Here is a 21,172-nt window from a genome sequence, read left to right on the forward strand (position 1 = left end):
GAATGAAAGTGAAACTAGGGAACTAGGTCTTAAGAAACTAGGGAAAGTTAACTTAGGAAAAGTAAACATTATTTTCATTATGCAGCAACATTTTATTGTTCACTTATGATGTTCTAAGCATAAAATGTAAAGTAAATTTATTCAAATATGCAAGTAATTCAAACAAATCATTTAATCTATTGCATTTTAAAAACAGATGTTCTAGATCTTCACCCTCACCACAAAACCTACACCAGTCACTTCCTTAATAGTTTCCACAGATTTCCATCCATCTTTATCCATTAGATGACCCAGCTTCACAATACCATTCCTGAGCAGACATGCTCACACACTCACTGAGGACAAAAGTCTTGTCTGGATCATGTTGTTAAAAAACAATGGTTCCACAGGAGCCCAATGAATAGAACTGCTCCTATCTCTGTCCACCTTTAAAACATTCCTCCACACGTGAAACATTGTCAGATAAAAAGGTGTAATTTCAGACAAATTCATATCTTCCAGTCTCATTAAAAACAGGTGTTTGTCAAGACCAAGCCCACCTGCCCTCTGCAAGATGACACATGCTGTAGGAGTCCATAAGAAGTCTTTTTGATAAAGGAATCTTTTTGCTGCTTGTAATCTTAACACGTGGATACGACTCTTAACATCTCTTAAAGACGTAAAAATAACTCTTAGAGAGAGAGAGAGAGAGAGTGAGAGAGAGAAAGTGAGAGTATTTGTAATAGAAAGAGAGAGAGAGAGAGATGGACTGAGGACTCGTACGAGAGACTGGAGAGAAAACTGGACGCAGAGAGAAAGCAGAAGAAAACCAGTGTAACCGAGCTCTCATTATTGAACTGTTTTGTGCCGTCGCGGTTGCCACGGTGAATGCGCGTTGTGCGCGCCTTTTGTTTGTTTTGTTTTGTTTTATTTTTAATCAAGTACAAGTCCCAGTCACGCCGACCCGTCTTCTTCCTTCCTGACTCTTGAACCTCATCACAATCACATACATTGATCAAACCATATTACCAAAGATTATTTTTGTTAATTTCAGCGTTTATTCAACAATGTAGATTCAACATCATAGTGTAATGTTGATTCAACAATATTACCATTGATTATTTTTTGTTAATTTCAATATTGATTCAGCATCAGTGATGTAGAATCAATCAAAGTGTAATGTTGATTCAATAGCATTAGCCTACCATTGATTTTTTTTTTGTTCATCATTGTTTCAACATTAAAGGGTTAGTTCATCCAAAAATTAAAATTCTATCATTCACCCTCATGTTGTTCCAACCCCGTGAGACTTTCGTTCTTCTTTGGAACACAAATTAAGATATTTTTTTTTATTAAATCTGAGAGCTGTCTCACTCCTCCATAGGCTTCTATGTTATTGAAACTTGCCGGCCCAGAAAAGTTAGTAAAGACAATGTTTAAAATAGTCCAAGTGACTACAGTGGGTCAGTGGCTCAACCATAAGTTTATCAAGCGACGAGAAAACTTTTTGTGAAGGATGACAAAATAGTTGTCTACAGTGAATTCTTATCTATTGTTTAAGAATGTAAGGAAATGTTAATTGAAGGTTGAATATGTTTTATGAAACTGATAGTTAATGAAGGTAAAGGAAAGTGATTAAGTGTTGTGAAGAAAAAGTCACGCTGATCTTAATTGTGTCACAGTCATATTCAGTTCAATGACTTTTAGTTTGTTTTCATTAAGTACATGTACATTAAGTACTGACGCAGGTGTTTGGTGTTTTAAGCCCCCAACGGCGCCTTCCAGGCAGCGAGGGGATGGGTAGGTTTAAGGTTGAGGGTAGGGTTAGCTGCCTCTAAGGAGCCATTGGGGGCTTAAAACACCATCGAGCGCTGACGCACACACGTTACAAATTGATCATTTTAGGATCAAACAGGGAATTTTATTCATACTACACCACTTACAAAACACAAGCTCACAAACAATTAACACCTGCTTTACTGCTTCACAACCCCAAATGGCATCCCTGCCTATGCCACAATGTTTTAAAAACAAAATATGAAAGAAAATTAATACCAAATGTTTTTGAAACAAAAAAGATGCATTTTATTAACCGTGCTAGCATTTTATTTTTCCTCTGTGTTTCCTCTCTGCTGCGCCGCGACCTCCTCCGTATCTGAACTTCCTGCACTGCCCTGGCCACCTGCTCTGCCTTGGGTTCCTGCTCTGCTTTTTGTCAGTTCTGCTTCCATTCCATGGACCTGGCCCTCCATCCCTCCTGGACTTTTCTGACCATATTAGGAGCATCTGCTCCTTAGGAGGGAGGGCTATGTCACGATCACCAGCTGGAGTGCCCTTGAGAGCCACCAGGAGGCACTCCATCACAGACTATTGCCATTCCATCAAATACCCCGGACTCATCCTTGATTTCTGTCAGCTGTGTGTCTTTAGCCTGTTAGCTGATCTTATACAAGCCATTCTTTGTGAAGACTATGGCCCCGTTTACACGTACATGGTTAGTTTGAAAAACTGAGACATTTCCCTTCGTTTACACGCAAATGGAGAATTCGCCTCTGAAAACGATTATTTCTAAAAAACTCCGGCCAGAGTGGAGATTTTGGAAAACTTTGTTTGCATGTTTTCATGTAAACTGAGAAAAACTGAGTTTTAGGCAGCCGACATCACAGTATGCGACGGAACTTGCACCTGTGTCAAAAGTGCGACCAGAAAGAGGAAGTGATTCGTTGCTGTTGTTGCTATTTTTGGGATTCTGATTGGCTAACGTGGGCTTGAGTTTTTCGTTACACTATCACCAACAGATTTGGCATGCTCTTGATGGCATATATACACGGGCTCGTGTAAACGAACACTTTTCTGAAAACTTACAGGTGTGCACGATGTTATTTTTGAAAACGGAGAGCGTGAAATGTCCGTTTATGAAAATAGTCATCCACATAGCCTATATGTCACCATTGCATTTCTGAACCCTCAGTATCCCAGATTTCCCTGAGTTACCTGCCTTGTATTTGTTTTTGGATGGTTTATGTGCTTTGACCCTTTGCTTGCTGTATTGACTACGATTCTGGACTACCCTTAAATAAAGCTGCCCTTGGATCTTCACTCTTTGTGTCTCCATGCAGAACGTGACATAAGTCATAGTATAATTTTACCTTTCAGATAAATCTCTTTTACTGGGATTCTGATTTGTCTGTTATTAGTTATTTAATTCAACTAAATTGTCAAAATAAAAATTTAAATAGAATAGATGATTTAGTATTTTACATTAATGAAATGGATAAATATTAACAATTATATCAAAAGTAATTTATACATTCTGTAAAAGTTTATTCAGGGAGGGCTAATTACCTTAGTAGGGGTCACCCAACCCCTCTTTTAATATTTATTAAAATAGCCTTTTAATAAAAGTGCCATAACTAAATTAGCAAATTATTCTATTTATTTCCTACACTATTGTTTGATGCATCATCATCCTGCATATGCTAAACTTTTATCTAAATGTTACAGCTTAAATGTAAATCCACATTGTTCTTAAGGGGTATCTTAAAAACTATCTTTCCTAAACGTGCACCTACAGCACATATTGATGCACACACTCTGATGTTCTACATGTCTAAAATACATAGAAATAATAAACCTGTCTTATAAACTCCTTGATTTAGCTTAACAACTTAAACTATAATCTGCATGCACAATAAATCATAATAAAATGTTACATATATTGACAGAAAGATGCAGGTTTAAATAAATGTAATTTTATAATAGTAGTCATAATAATCATAATTCCAGAACGTGCCGCCCTCGGGCTTGCGTAGTATCGTCAATTCCCTCATCAGACTCGGTAATCCTCGGCAAACTTCGACAGATGGTTTTACCGGTGTCATGACAAGTTCATTCGGTTCTTTTTGAGTCTGACGTGCAACTTCGGCTGTGCGTCTTGCGTCATCAACCCGGAACTAAAGTTTGATTACGGCTCAAAAGAACGATAGCCTACATTCAAAAATCGGACATCACAATGGCTCTTGAAGGAGAGATGGTGTTGAAATGGGAAAGGTTAGAAAATCATGAATGTATTGTATTGCTTGCGTAATTATAACTGATCTACAGCATGCCAATGAATCATTTGCTCAAGTGATTACAATAGCGAGCAATACGGTAGACCAGCAATACTTCAACATCATATATATATTAGCCATAAGATTGAGTTTAGTGAAATGTTGCTTAATTATTGCTAAATTAAAGTAGTTTAAAACCTAGTGAGACATGGAATGCATTACTGGGCACTGATGGTCGAAATTGGAATTTTCAATGCTTTAGCTATTATCTTACAGCCACTTTCTATTTTGTGAAGCTCAACAATCTTTTGCTGCACATCAGAACTATATTCTTTGGTTTTACTCATTTTGATAGATGATTGAGTGAATTTTATGGGATTATTTTTGTGCCTTTAAAATTAAACGAACTTTTCAAGAAATGAATGAAAATATAAATTGAAACTTAATAAAATGTCTTTGAAACCGTAAAAGAATAAATCACAGGCAAAATTTGACTTTGTTTTTAATACACTGCATGTTTTTACAATTGTTTTCTCTTTTTTCTTTCGCTGATCTGTACTTAATAATGCGCTTCCAGAGTTTTCATTTACGCTTTTGAAGTTTTCATTTAAAGGAGCTGTATGTAAGAAATGTATTTCAATTAATCATAAAATGGCCCTGATATGTCACTAGACATTAAGAAATCATGTTCATTTCAAATACTTATATCACTGACAACAGTAGTCCGGCCAGGATATTGTCATTTAAAAAGTGAAGTTGCAGCCCTCAACTGATGTTGATGTTGTCATCTTGTGTTTTGGCCTGATGCTCCACCCTCCGCCTATCTACCAATCACGAAGTCAGTAGTGTTTCGACATCGGGGTTGCCAGCTCTGCTCTAGTTATCACAGCTGCAGCTCCTTGTAGCAGCCTACGTTCCTGCTGGATCCTGCAACATATCTGGCAACCTCGAGTCAGGGGGGAGGGGGAGGGGATACAGTGATTGCAGTACCAGTTTTGGCCACAATCTTACATACAGCTCCTTTAAGCTCCCTGAGTTTTCGTTCACCATTCAGGCACATAACTCTCGTGGGGGCGGGTCTAACAGCGGTGTGTTCTCATTGGCTACTGAGTTTTTGATTGATAGATGCTTGACCTGGAAGTGAAGACGTCAGTGTTGTGTTTACATGTGAGCGTCTGTAAGCGGCTTCCTATTTCATTTTAGTGATATAAAGTTAGGGTTTTTATTTTATTTTTATATCTGTATTTATCTACTGCTACACTACGTGGTTGAGATGAGAATCGGTCTATCAAAAACTCAGTAGCCAATGAGCACATATCGCTGTTGGCCCTCCCCCACGAGAGTTATGTGCCTGAATGGCGAACGAAAACCCGAAAAGAAAAAAGAGAAAACAGTTAGTAAAACATGCAGTGTATTAAAAATAAAGTAAACATTTTTGCCAGCAATGAATTTTTTTCCAGTCTCAAAGACATTTTATTAAGTTTCAATTTATATTTTCATTGATTTCTTGAAAAGTTATGTTCAATTTTAAAGGCACAAGAATAATCCCATAGAATTTGGCCTTTGTGTTTCCTCATACACTCATACACTCATACTATAGCTAGACAATGTTCCTAGTCACCCTAACAATTTTTTTTTAACCCTTTATAGGGCACTCATTGAAATACTTGGAAATTCTAAATTTCAACCATAGAGTGTTATTGGAGGATATTATAAGACTTCTAAACATTTGTGAGTTTTTAAAAAAATATATTTTTTTAGGTTGGAAATCAAGGGCAATGAAGTTACCATATATGGTTCCTCGCCAGTCTAGGGTAATGTTTTTCCCTTAAAAAGTGTATATATAAAAATATAATAAAAACACAAACTTGTTACAAACATAAAAATATTTATTTAGTAACATTTTAAATTATTATTAGGAACATTTTAAATTAAATTATTATTAGGAACATTCATTAAATTAATGAATAGGGTATTCATTTATGGTTTGTGCTCCTAAGAACATCTAATATGATTCATATTTTATAAATGCACATTTGTGCATTTATAAATGTTATAAATAAATGTATACATTTATAAAAGATCTGTACTACTGATCTTTGGTATGGTCAAGTATTGGTGGTACCACTTATTTTAGCAGTAATAAGTCTCACAGTAAAAAAAAAAACACCAATACATGGCATTTAACTATGATAAAAACTGTTTCAAGGGCATAAAACTTACACATAAAGGGTAAATATATAATAAGAAGTGTAAAATATCATTATAAGTATTAAAAACTGTTATAAAGGTCATAAAACTGACCAAAACCACACATATTTCAATATCTATGGCAATATAAAATGTCTATAAATGTGTCACGTTTCCCACTGGATCACTTTATAATGTTATTCAAACCTGTGATAACATCCAATGCACTAGTAAATACTATTGTCCTACGTTATAATCATAGACTGTGGTTATAATGCATTATTTGTAGAAAAAATACCCTAGTACGGCTTTTCTATACGCATAGGGCGTATGTCTAAATATGGACATTCTCTAATCTTACCTGAACAGGGCGTATGATCAAATATGGTCTCACCATTTTTCATGCCACAAATGTCAATACTTTCAAGAAATCTATGCAAACAACACCTATCTCAACATGTTGCACAACTATTCAACCATAGAATGTGTGAGTTTCATCAACTCACAATTTTTTGTTTTGAAGTTATTAGCGCTGATGTGGGAGTAGGTAGTAGCGCATAACCTCACTTTCCAATATCCGGAACAACACTGAAGTTTGAAATGCTCCGCGCAACTTCTGATTGGTCAGATGCCATCATGTGACTATCAGTGACGTAGCCTGATCTTCGCTGATTGGCTAGGAGAAATCTATGCGCTCATATGACAACGCAAACAGGCAGGGGAGACTCAGTTTGAATGCGCGATTAAGTTACCAAATATGGTTCCTCGCCCGATAAAGGGTTTTAATGGGAATATACTTAATATAATGTTTTGGAGAAAAGCATTTCATAATCATTATATTACATTTATTAATATAAATTAAAATTGTATAATGTTGAACTATGACATAATTGACTATGACATTATTGTGTTTTGAATCCATTAACATTAAACATGATAGGCTCATCAGGGCTCCAAACAAAAAAATCAATTAAGGAGCCAATGGCTCCTATAGGGGAAAAAAACAGGCGCCAAATATTTTTTTTAAGAGCCACATAACAATGCACTTACTTTTGTCACCCTGTTGTGTGCATGTCTCTCCTCTTCTTACAGTTCCAGCTAGGGCTGTACTGTCCTAGTCGATTAGTCGATTAGTTGGTCGATACGTTCTGGTTCGACCAAAATTCTGATTGGTCGATTTTCTGCCGCGTTTATTTCATCAGTTTTGCCGCGCTGAGGCGCGCTCATTTCATCAGGTGGAAAGCACTAACTGCTAATGGGGGTGTTTTCAGAATACCCTTGTTTCACTGTAACAGTCTGTCTTCAAAACACCCCCCTTGTTTTCACCTTTTTTGGATTAGTCCAACCCAAGAGAGAGCGTCGAGCGTAGAAGGTTTGATGCTGAATATTATTTATTTAATTGTGAGAGCGTTTAATAGTCAGTCCTCTTCTAACATGTCAACAACAAAGAAATCGACAGTGTGGCAGCATTTTGTTAAAATTGATAACAGGAAAAAGGTCGAATGCAAAGTTTGCAAGCAACAGTTTTCCACAGCTTGACGACAAACATGACATATCATCTACTGTAAAAGTGGTAAGCTCACTTGTCTGCGTTAGCTTGCCCTGTCTGTTTTGAGTAAGCTATGAACATATCAAAATTAGCATATTTCAATGTTTTAGTGTGATAACCTAAATTTTTTATTTTTTATTTGGAGCCTAATGCGCAATTGCGCTGTGCTGTTGGTTGTGTTAGTTTTGAGCCTAGGATGCTTTATTTTTCAGTTATGCACTTTATTTCGTTTCTGCTCTTGATCTGGTTTGTTTAATAAATATTCTTTTTTTATTAAAGTGGACGTGCCTTTTGTGTTTATTAAGAGTAAAAGCTTTAAGTTAATAGTCTATTCGTGTCTCAGCTGCGAAGCTAACGTTAAGCTCATCAGCCTCGCTCGGTGCGAGGACATGCACGGTGAAATGATAGTGTCTGACTAATAATAACTTATTATTATAACATATGACAAAAATAATTGTCTAAATTATGTTGCATATTCCTCAACAGTTCTTGTGATGATATCACTAGTTGACAACATAGTACTATTTTCGGGAATCATAAGCTATGATATTGCGCAGGTGCACGTGATGCAGAGCTGACAGACTCAAGTGTCAGACTCATTTAAGTGCAAAATAATTAGGTCAAAAACGATTTAATATACTGCAAATAGCCTACTAGTTGTTTATGTTTATTTATAATTCATTTAGGCGGACAACAAGGCTACCAAGTACTGCCCACAGTGCACATCTAATTAATTTAACGTTTTTTTTTCTAACGTCATTTTTAGTCGATTTTAGTCGATTTTTAGTCGAAAATTTCAGGACTTCAGTCGACCAAGATTTTCTTTGGTTGAGTACAGCCCTAGTTCCAGCATTTTCATCTTGTGAATGTTCTGGGAACTGGAGCTTATTTGGTAACTGAATGTCACTTCCGACTTATGAACTATTTCATAAGTTCATATTTTGGCGCTTTCACTCAGTGAAACGTTCACGCAAAGCATCTCATTTCATGACGTTAACAAAACAAATGAAGCGATAGGCTAGGGGTGGGCGATATGGCAAAAATATCATATCACGATTTTTTTCAGGAAAATCACAATTCACGATTTTATCACGATTCTTTTTTATGTTGGTTTTACTATTTTGTGACTGAGCATTACAGCCAAACTAATGTCCATATTTTAAAAACAAAGCCTTAGGTAACAAAATATAAAATAAAAAAGAATGGCAGAAAGGGGTGAAGATAAAAAATGTAGTCATTATTTTCTTTGTTATTAAATATTCAGATCAAAGATAAACATTACACATACACAACTTAATATACAAATGAAATAAAGAGTGTTTTGTTTTCAGCTACAGTAGGTGTATTTAACAGTAGCATTGAAGAAAGTAATTAAATTAACAAATATGTAAATAAAACAAAACATAGACTTCACTGTATAAATTATAAATTGATACTTATCAAAGCTACTATTAAAGTTATCAGTCAAGAGCAGTGAGTAATTTTCTCTTTGCATTTTGTTGTTTCATTAACATTAAAGGGATAGTTCTAAAAATTCAAATTGTCATAATTTACTCTCTCAAGTTGTTTTAAACTTGAATAATTTTTTTTTCTTCTGTTGAAAATAAAAGTTATTTGGACGAATGTGGGTAACCAAACAGTTGATGTCCCCAGTGACTTCCATAGTATATTTTTCTCATTTGGAAGTCAATGGGGACCAGCTACTGTTTGGTTACCCACATTCTTCAAATTATTAATATTAGAAAATATTAGAAGGAAATTAATACAGTTTTGGAACAACATTAGAGTGCGTAAATAATGAGATAATTTTTATTTTTGGGTGAACTATCCCTTTAAGGACAAGCGGCAGCGTGTTTACAATTGTTACTGTCTCTTTAAGAGCTGAGCGCGACACGTCTAATGTACACGCATTTGACAAGCAGATTTTCTCTCAATTTTCTCAAGTTTGCTTTCACTTTAGACATAACCGACTTTGTTTATGTAAACCTTGTGTGTATTTAACAGTATTAGCACAATAAGACTCGAAAGATAACTTAGTCCAGTATCCAGGCGCTGGTAGACAGGCTTTTAGTGCATGTGAGCTTCACATGTAACTTACGCGCTGAGAAACGCACACGTTAGAACAGCGCATCAGCACGCAAATTAAATGTTTAACCGACAAGGCATTAAAGCACATGCAAATTAATAACTTTTGTGAACTGCAGTGTCCCGTTCCGCTGCGTTAACATTTCATGTGAATATACGTCGCGTTGTTCAGTATGTTGGGACAGAGGCGCCAGAACAGCAACTAGAATGCACGATTCTACGATATTTCTTCAAAAGCAGATCGTGGAGACATTTTAATCGTCCATGATCAAAAATCGTCATATCGCACACCCCTACGATAGGCTACTGGTTATAAAACATGCACGTAGGATGCAAATTTTACAATCAAAGGGAGTAAATTTGTATTGTCGCCAATGGCGACCTTGGCAGAAATTTCACTCGCAAATAAATATTTTTGGTCGCAAATGCGACCATTTTAGTCGCAGTTTGGAGCCCTGCTCATTCATTGTACATCAAGATATCTTATGCATGTACGAAATAAAGTGACCTTATTTTAAAGGGGACCTATTATGCCCCTTTTTACAAGATGTCAAATTTTAATGTCCCCAGAGTGTGTATGTGAAGTTTTTAGCTCAAAATACCACACAGATAATTTTTTATAGCATGTTAAAATGGGCACTTTTTGAGGGTGAGCCAAAACACGCAGATTTTGTGTGTGTTTCTTTAAATGCAAATGAGCTGGTGCTCCCAGCCCCCTTTCAAGAAGAGGGCTGAGATTTAAGAGCTCATGCTCCGGTGTCAGGACTGTAGTGATTTTACTTTCGTCCATCCAAGGACGTTAAGTAATGTAGTGATTGGTTCTCACATCACTGATGATGTTGTGATTTTTGGATCACTTGTCACTTAAGGTGCGGTTATGAGTACATCAGATGACCACCTTCCCCCTCTCTTATCATAGGGCACTAGTCAAGGCCTTTTACCTTGGCAGTATGAGAACACTCCCAACAGGAGGCGGTTCAATCATTTAGAGTTAATGTAAAGTGGAGGGAGTTGGTCACCTGATTTATCTGAAAGATTGGTGAGATTTCTAACTTGTAGAGCCTCTTGTGTATTATCAGCACAAGGAAGACACAAGTGTAATAAATTAAATTGTATTAACAAAAGATAAACAAGCATAACTAACACAACTACTAAATGAATACCATGAATGATAAAGAAATAAAGTGCATAAGATGCATAAAATACAAGTGATTAAATTGAGTTTGGCTATGGAAGAGTTATGTTATCTTATGGAAAGATAAACTGTTGTTTGAAAGGTGAAGAACCTTATTATGCATCAAACAAATAAACGACAGATAATTGGTTATTAACTAGCATCAGCTATATTACCTATGTACTAAATTCCTTATACATATATGGTATGGGTAGCCCTTTAATGTGTATTACGCTGTTGTGCACGTACAGTGCGCTGACGTACAACCGCCAGAGCAGTTTCAGTTTACTCTCAGTTTCGTTTCTGCCGCCATCTTCTACGAGTGGTAAATGAGCGTGCATGAATGTAAGTTTATTTATACTTATATTTAGCTGTTATATTGTGATATATTAACACTTTCATGTCGCAGCTGTATATCCGATTGTTGTTATTATGTTCATATCGTGATTAATGTGTTTGGAGGCGAGTGATGCCAGTGTAATTCACGTGCACGTTTAGCGCCATTTGCCGCGCTGTGGACAATATAAACATGTAGATGCTGTATACTGAGGTGAATCTTTATGTTTACTGTATTCAGATATATTCTGATATATTTTTTTGTTTATTTCAGACTAAACCACATTTACCACCTCAGTTATGGCTAATGGCTGTATAACACTGGACATGTATATTGACACATCCTGAAGAGATAAACAGTTAAACGATCTTCTGTCTCTTTATTTAATCTTTAATCTCCTTCCACCTAACTTCACAAAATAGAGTCTTTTACAACATATTATATATTTACTCTAATGTTTGAAATATTTACTTTGTTGCTGCCTTCCCTGTGACGAGCCGCAGGCTCAGAACGTGGTTGATCTGTCTGTCTCATCCTTGCAGGAGACTCAGAACGCGGAATGTCTTTGAAAGGGTACCTTTATCCCTTTCCGATAAGGAGGAGATTGCAATTTGGTGCTTTTCCATTCCAGTGCTGCAATTGGTTGCTGGAGTCACAGGGGACACACACTGGCCCATCCTTCTTTCCCCTGTGGAACTCATTTGCATTAAGCACACAGTTAGAAGTCTTTAAAGTGTCTTTAAAGTTTTACCAATGCATTTCTCACTTTCCAAACCATATTCTAAACCAAACATGATGGAAAAAGATTGAACTGTCATGCATTCATTCATTTGTATGTTAACAGCTGAAATTGTGTAAGATGTTCCATTACAAACAGCTGTCATCAAGAATACTTATTTCTCTGAATAAGTGTGTAGTTAACATCAGTTTTAAGGTTTCCAAACATAGTTCTGAATAGATTTGAGGAATGAATAGAGGTCTATGTTTGGATTAATATTTTGGTGGGGCTCTGCTCCACCTGCCCATACAGATGTGCCACTGCTGTATTCAAACATTTATTTAAAACATCAATCTCATAACATTATTTAATGCAGTTGTAATTTTGCAGTGTAAATTATTTTATTCGATTGGTAACAGCCCTATAGTGTCTTATTATTATAACTGAATTTATTGATCAAATGTAAGAATTTTACATGAAAAATGATGCATACATTTAATAAGGTTAAAAAAAAAGCGAACCTATCAGGGCGTTTCCCACCTCGCGCGTGCCGAAACCCACCAAAATGGGCGTGGCTGCTGACTATATAAGCTACCCTTTTTGCCATAGGAATCAGATTTAATCTCCTTCAGCGACGACTCACCTCTTCGCTGATTTTCTCCTTCTCAAAGCCATCTCGCCGTCGACGAGCAGCGGAACACAGCGATCTGCAGCAGCAGTTCAGCGGATGGCGGCCTCCTGATCAGCATTCCTGACTCAACGCCGTCATCTGTTGATTCGCCGTTTCCCTGCGGCCATCCGGCAAATAGTGTCTTTTATAAAGAGCAATTTCTAAAGAGCAAATTTCTCTAAAAGAGCACATGGCATTGTTGCAAATTCTGCGCTCGGACTGTGTGACATGCAGAGCCCCTCTGCATGCCTCAGAAGAGCATAGTGAGTGCATTTCATGCCTGGGCAGTAGCCGCTGCACTCACTGCGAGAACATGCCGCTCTCCTCTCAGGGGATGAATGAGCGTTCAGAGACGAGTGAGCCCACGCCGGCCCTGTCCCCGCGTGCCTCACTCTCCAGAGAGAGACATTTCTCCGGAGCTATTCACCAAAACGGACCAGCACCCCTCCCTTGAAGCGGCCGGCCTCGTTTTCCTTTGGTGGATCCGAGGAGGACAACGACGACAGCCTTTCATTTTCAGCGTCTGAAGGCCAGGATTGGTCGGGCTCAACCATTGACCCTGCCCCCCATCTCAGTCCAGCAGAAGTGACTGCAGAAGTGACTCCTATTGGTGAATATGGCAAGCACAGACGCTGAGCTTATCCGTGTTCTCGCCAGGGCCATCGAGGAGCTCGGCCTTGATTGGTCTTCACCAGAAGAGCAAACTAGAAGCCGCCTCGACGAATGGTTTCTGCCGGGGCGCCAACAGGCCCCTCGCCAGTGGCCGGCGCCGTTCTTCCCTGAAGTTCATGACGAACTGACTATGTCATGGCGCGCCCCCTACTCGGCCCGCCTACGCACTTCAGCCTCTGCAGCGCTCTCAACCCTTGGCGGCGCCGGGGAAAAGGGTATGAAAAACTGCCCCCCTAGAGGAAGCGGTGGCTGCATATCTCTGCCCGCCCACCGCCATGGGATAGAGGTCTAAAGTAAAATATTTTAATATTATAATGATCCATCTAAGCCATGCAGGACCACTTCAGCTCTCGTCGGCCGAGCCTACACTTCCGCTGGTCAAGCTGCCTCAGCCCTGCACACTATGGCGGTCCTCCAGGTATTCCAGGCAAAACTCCTCCGCTCCTTGGACGAGTCTGGACCGGACCTCACGGCCTTAAAGGATCTGCACAGCGCCACTGACCTGGCCCTGCACGCCACGAAGACAACCGCCCAGGCCATTGGAAGAAGCATGGCCAGCCTGGTAGTACTAGAGCGCCACCTGTGGCTCAATCTCACGGAGGTAAAGGACGCAGACAAGACTGCCTTCCTGGACTCCTCTATATCTATCCTGCGGTGAAGGGTTTTGCTGAGCGTTTCACTGAAGCACAGAAGTCCCACCAGGGCACCATACAGACTTTATCAAAGAATTTGCTGACTTTCTATCAGAGTTAAAAACGTGGTCGAAACATCGGTAAGGAGCAACGTGGCTCACGTCCTCCGCACCGAATTGTCAAATCTAATAGCGAAAGGAGCTGTCGAGACAGTTCTCCTGTCACAAAGCGAGTCAGGCTTTTACAGCCGTTACTTCCTGAAAAAAGATGGCGGCCTCAGGACTATTATAGATCTCAGACAGCTGAATAAGGCCCTCATGAAACGGCCATTCAGGATGCTAACAACCAAACAAATCCTTGCGCAGGTTCGCCCAGGAGACTGGTTTTTGTCAGTGGATCTGAAAGATGCTTACTTTCACATCCAGATAGCCCCCCATCACAGGCCATTCTTGAGATTCGCCTTTGAGGGGCGGGCTTATCAGTACAGTACCATTCAGACTGTCACTGACACCTTGTACAATTATGAAATGCATGGACACAGCTCTCTCCCCCCTGAGACAGCAGAGAATGCGCATTCTGAACTACCTCGACGATTGGCTCGTTCTGGCCCAATGGAGGCCGAGTTACAATCCCTCAGGCCTACTGCATATGCGTCCCCTTCAGCGCTGGCTGAAGCCCCGAATCCCGGCTCATGCGTGGCGGTTCGGCCTCCTACGCATCAGGGTAAGCCACGGCTGTATCAAAGCCCTGGCCCCTTGGAAAGACACCAGCTGGTACCAGTCTGGTGTAAGCATGGGTGTAGTCTTGAGGAGGAAGGTGATTTCGACGGACACCCCCAACCTAGGTTGGGGGGCTCTGTATGAGGGCAGGCCAACCTCCGGCCTCTGGTCGAGCTCAGAGAAGCACCTACAGATGGTACTCAACCAGAATAATACTTTTACCGCCGCTGTCCCCGCGGCGTTAAATTGCGGGTGTGTATTTGCAGTCTCTTACCGCTAAGAGGCGCTACAATCACAGACTTTGCAAAGTGTCAGTTTATTCTCTATTGCGTAATCTGCCGCCGCACCGCGGCTCATTGAGAGCGATTGAAAGCTGGTATCAGATCAATTCAAATGAAACATTGAGCGAATTCATAATCACAATACTGAAATTACTGAAATTAAATTGAATAAATTGAATAAAGGAAAAAAAAATTAAACATAAAACATTGCAATAGAAAAATATTATGCCACATCAATGAGGCTTAAGAGCATAAGACATTAGTTTTAGTAGTATTCAGACGATAGCTCTGTGGTCAACGCAACAACATGAGCCTCTCGAAGCTTCACGCTATATGAGATCGAATCTCAGTGTAGCTGACAGTGTTAATGTTTTTCCGTTCTTGATGCTTTAATATGTATCTGTTTATTAAAGTCAAGCATCTTGTTTAATTATCAATTGTACATTACAACATAAATTTGCTACATTCCAGTTGAGCCGCTGCAAAGACGATCACAACTGATGAAGGAAGACTGTCAACCGATCGCACCAGAAAATGAAGATGATAAAGCTCGTCTTTAATCTGCTAAATTATTAATTTTTTTTTTTTTTTTTTTTTTTGTGAATCATTCACGAAATTGAGAAGACTGACAGTGATACCCGGTCAAAGCAACGGAATACATTTTTCAAAACAGATCGAACAAATCAGAAAAATACTTTCAATACAGTATTGCTTTCAATTAAAAAAATAAACAATGAAAATGTAAAATAAAAATAAAATTAATTAAGTTTGAAAACCCATCGCACATTTCAAGGTATACATAAAGTGTCGGGACAGTTTATTTATTTAAAACAGGGTTGCATCGATAGAGTTTCCCTTTACGATGCAAAATAAGAAACACAAAATCTTATTCTTGCAACATTTTAAATTTCTATTGTCAAAGAAATTGCAGCTAAGTTAAAAAATGAAAACGGTACAAAAGGAAAAAAGTTCAAAGCAACATAAATTAAGAACAGTCGTTTTTCTTTGCCTCTCTCTTGCGCTGGATCTCTTTTTAGTAAGTTTATTTTGTCTCCCACTGCGCGCGCCGGGTCTTTCTCGAAATTAAACATTTCAGGGTAAAAACACACCATACAGCTGATAATACTGTATAGGCTATGTCTCTGCGTGTCATCCACACAAATCACGAAAGAAAAAACTGTAACAAATAGCCTTTGTTGCTTCAAAGACACAGCATGCCTTGCTGAATTCACCTTACAATAAAACGAGGTTGATCGCGAATTAAAGAGCTCTGTAGGCCTATCTGCTAAATTGAAATAGTGTGTGGAAAACCTTTAAATACAATCAATAAAACTACAATATTTATAATTTAATAAGATATAGGGCCTACATATGGACTTTTGGAGATTTTGAGATTTATCCTTAAAAGAATTTTGACTTTGCCTGCTCATCAGGCTGGCTATCCGACACTCTGCATATGAAAGACGGAACATTAGCACCTCTGTCCTGCACCCCCACGATAAAGCAACTGCCTTCTACAAACCCCCCACAGGCTATCTGAGTTTGCAAAACAAAACAGTTTGCCACTCGTCGTGGTGTGCCAAAACACTTAATTATAAACTTCAATATTTCATTCAAAACAATCTCAAAACGCTTTGTGACATTTTGAAAAGCCGTGAACTGCTTTTTTTAACAGAACTGCTTTTGAAATTACGATTGGAATTACTATAGGCTACAGAAGTAAAGTCATTGTATAATATTTGTTCCTTAGTGTACAATGGAAATGCATGGTGATTTTATTTTATAAATAGGCTATAAGCAAAAAACTATGGTGTAACAGAGTTTTATAACTAGACAAATCTCTCTGCATCAATAATAGGCTATAAAATGCATTAATAGGCTAATATAAAAATTTCAGTAGTCCAAGTTGGTTCGGGATTTGAACCCGTGTCATCTAAATGATCGAAACGTAAGTTCTACCACTCGGCCATGACTTCACTCGTTATGAAATGCCCAAACCTTCCAATGTGTGTTCGCTCACACGAGCGAGAAGCGCTCTTCATCCAAATGAACGCGCCGCCGTGTTTGTCGAACACTAATTCAACATGCCAGAATAAAACCTGGCTTTAGAACAATGCATAGCGCCACTCGTCGTGGTGTGCTAAAACACTTAATTATAAACTTCAACATTTCATTCAAAACATTCTCAAAACGCTTTGTGACATTTTGAAAAGCCGTGTATGCATTACTGCCATTGGAGCCACGAACGTAACAGAATACTGGTTCTGATTTTATTGTTTGTCGTTTAAACGTGCCTGTTGCATATCTTTATTTTAGATATTTGATATGGTTTATTGGTGAAGTAGCAATATATATATATATATATATACATATATATATATAACAGAACTGCTTTTGAAATTACGATTGGAATTATTATAGGCTACAGATGTAAAGTCATTGCATAATATCTGTTCCTTAGTGTAAAATGGAAATGCATGATCATTTTATTTTATAAATATAAGCAAAACATTATGGTGTAACTATGGTGAGTTTTAGAACTAGACAAATCTCTCTGCATCAATAATAGGATATAAAATGCATTAATAGGCTAATATAAAAATTTCAGTAGGCTATTCCAAGTTGGTTCGAGATTTGAACCCGTGTCATCTAAATGATCGGTACGTTCTACCACTCGGCCATGAATTTACTCGTTGCGAATTGCCCAAACGTTCCAATGTGTGTTCCGAGAAGCGTTCATTCGTCTCATTCCTCAATAGAATAGTTCAAATTATCAGCTTCATTACACATAATTTACTTTTGTTTGTTATTTTTGGTATTAAATTTGTTTTTGTGGGTTTTGTGTGTGTGTGTGTGTGTGTGTGTTTTATCGCACTGCTCCCCGGGGAATAGGCTTGTCGTCCACCGACGTCTATATAGGCCTACAATATGAAATACAGGTTAGGCTATATTGTTATCGTCTCTATTTTTAATTTGTTATTCTATTTTTCTGGCCTTATAAAAATGTTCTATTCTGTTTACCATAGTTGTAGTATTTCATCCTTACTGTAAATTGACATTTGGACCACCTGGCGGTCATTTCGCGAATGACTTTGAAATGCGACTGGTTTATTTTTGCCGCGGTAGTTTTGCCGCGGTGGCTGGCGCGGCGGTAATAGGCATTCTGGTTGAGTACCATCTGTACATATCAACTGCCTTGAAATGAGAGAAGTCTTTCTAGCCCTAAAAACCTTCCTCCCGAACCTGGTGGGACACCATGTCTTGATCCGGATGGACAACATGGCAGTGGTGTCATATATAAAATAAATCGCCAGGGTGGTCTCAGGTCGAACAACCTGTACACCATGGCCAAACAGCTCCTTTTATGGGCACACGCCAACCTGCGCTCGCTAAGAACAGCGCATTTACCGGGCATACTGAACCAGGGTGCAGATATGCTATCTCGAGACAATGTCCCCCCCAGGGAATGGTCTCTCCACCCTCAGACGGGTATTTTTACAATACAGATTGTATCAAAGCAGCTTCACAGTGATAACATGAAAGTAATACATTTGTTTCTAGAAGAAAATTATGTCATCATCCACCTTAAGTAAGGCAGATCAATAATATTGTTGAATATTAAATGTCCCCAACTAAGCAAGCCAAAAGCCAAGGCAACAGTGGCAAGGAATCAAAACTCCATCAGGTGATAGAATGGAGAAAAAAAACTTGGGAGAAACCAGACTCAGTCGGGGGCCTGTTCTCCTCTGGCCAACGAGCGAACAGTGTATGATTATGAATCAGGCAGCATTACAGGTCAGAAGTCAGATTGGATCATATTGGATCAGTCAGATTCACCTTTACGCATTCCCTCTGGTCTCGATGCTCCCTCTGGTCATCGAACGGATCAGGGAGAACAAGTGTGCTGTCCTCCTAAGAGCACCTCTCTGGCGGACCCAAACATGGTTCCCCGAGTTGATGCTGCTGCTAGAGACAGCTCCCTGGCCTATACCGCTGAGGAAGGACTTCCTCACGCAGGTGAACAGGACAGTCTGGCACCCCTATCCCGACTTGTGGGCCCTCCATGTATGGCCCCTCAACGGGTATCCGGGGACCTCCCGGAAAGAGTCCTAAACACTATCACAGAGGCTAGGGCTCCGTTAATGAGACACCTCTAGGCCCTTAAGTGGTCAGTGTTCACCGGCTGGTGTGCAGCTCGGAACCTAGACCCCTACTCGTGTGAAGTACCACTGGTACTTTCATTTCTTCAAGACCGGTGGACGCGGGTCATACCCCCTCCACGCTCAAAGTATACGTGGCGGCCACAGTGGCGGATACAGAACTTCATTAATAGGTGGGCCTGGTGAATATACGGAGGGGCCTCGGTTTTTTAAGCTAATATACACTTATAATTTTGCTAAATCAGAATAACATTACGATGTCCAGCACTCGATTTAAATAGTAGGCTACATGGGGTTTAATTTGTCGTTTAATGAGATGTAACCTAATATATGTTGTCAGTGCCGAGAATTTTCGTGTGAATAAATACATAGATCCGCCTCTGTGATCGATGTATACTTCAATGGTCCAGTGGTAGAACTTTTGCCAAGCGAGTCAGAGATTCTGGGTTCGGATCCGCATTCATACAGTTTTTTTTTCTCGTATAGTTTTTTTTTTCCTCATCAAAACCGATTGTTCATCAGTGGTTGTATATCAAGCAGGGACACGTTTGCATTATGTTTTGTGCTTTCACCAGAACGAATAGAGAGTATCCGCAACGGATTGAAGCGCGCGTCCGAGTGAAGACAGTGCGGCGTGTGCGCGAGCCACACGAGAAAACACTCTATCCGTGCCATTGATCGCAGCGGCAACGAGCACTTTGATCACTTGATTTAAAAAAAAAGAAAACACATTTCAGGCTAGATCGTCTCTCTAAAAAACGAATGAAATTAATGCTCTGCCAGTTAACTGGAGATGTTTTATTTATTTGTAGAATTGGTGCATTCGTGCCGCGAGATGTTTTAAAAAGTGGTGGGGACAATATCGACCCTGGCAAAAACTGATGGAGACATGTCCCACCCGCCCCACCCGCAAATTAAGCCTATGTACACGCCTGATAAATGTGTCAAGTCAAGTCATCTTCATTTATATAGCGCTTTAAACAATGTACAGTAGATTGTTTCAAAGCAGCTTTACAGAGATAAACGTATAATTTAAGGTAACAGAGATTGTTTTGGCTTTATAGCGGTTCTTTAATAAAGTTATTTTCCAGCTAAAAGTTAGTTTTGATTGATTCGCTTCCGTCGCAACGATCATTTGTTATTAAATTAGGGGCCGCTAAGACGACACCATTCTCTCTACACAGACTTTAAACGCGAACCTGTGAGAAACGCTGATGGCGGTCACATGCGCATTAAGAATTGGTTCTATAGTTAAGTGCGTTTGAATATATGTGCGCACGTTTGTAATTCCCTACAAACCAAGCCTAAACAAAGTACTGGTGTTTCCTTATAATTTTTGATACAGAATTTTATTTTATTTTATCAATTCGGGGTAGATACGCGAATTGAGTTTCCCGACGAGGCTTTATCTGTAGAGTGGTAAAGGGATCCTCCATAGGGAGAGACTAGTTGGCACTTCAGCACTGCGTTGTCATCGGGTCCAGGCGCAGGTCCTTCATCAGATCTGGATACGGCCTGGATCCGGCAGGCTGCGGGAAAACCTTGGGATAAACAAAAGACACTAAAATTAGCGTAGATGCCATTCTTCTTATGATGTAACGAGTACATCAGGATTTATGGGAAGTGTTCCCGGTTCCAGCTGACCTAATCTATGCAGCCTAACACTGAATTATAGAAGTCTATAATGTATTATGTGAATGCTAGGTCAAAGAGATGTGTCTTTAGTCTAGCTTTGAATTGACAGAGTGTGTCTGCTTCCCGGACAATGTTAGGAAGACTGTTCCAAAGTGTTGGTGCTAAATAGGAGAAGGATCTACCGCCAGCAGTCGATTTTGATATTCTAGGTATTATCAACTGGCCGAAATTTTGAGATTGCAATAGACGTGAAGGACTATAATGTGTTAAGAGCTCGCTCAAGTACTGCGGAGCTAAACCATTTAGTGCTTTGTAAGTG

The 21,172-nt window shown here is 39.2% G+C and overlaps 1 protein-coding gene across 5 annotated transcripts in view; it reads left to right on the plus strand.

The window, feature by feature from the left end:
- Positions 1–3,898: 3,898 nt before the first annotated feature.
- The window catches only part of LOC307165178 (endonuclease V-like), a 301,965-nt gene continuing 284,691 nt past the window's right edge, over positions 3,899–21,172 (plus strand). For all 5 annotated transcript variants that reach the window (XM_079882554.1, XM_079882555.1, XM_079882553.1 and 2 more), the window contains exon 1: positions 3,899–4,029. In XM_079882554.1, the coding sequence (XP_079738680.1) occupies positions 3,992–4,029 (38 nt within the window). In that variant the 5' untranslated portion in view covers positions 3,899–3,991. The remainder of the gene's footprint in view (positions 4,030–21,172) is intronic.

Source organism: Squalius cephalus, assembly GCF_949319135.1.
Source record: "Squalius cephalus genome assembly, chromosome: 10".
In the NCBI taxonomy this organism is placed as follows: Eukaryota; Metazoa; Chordata; class Actinopteri; order Cypriniformes; family Leuciscidae; genus Squalius; species Squalius cephalus.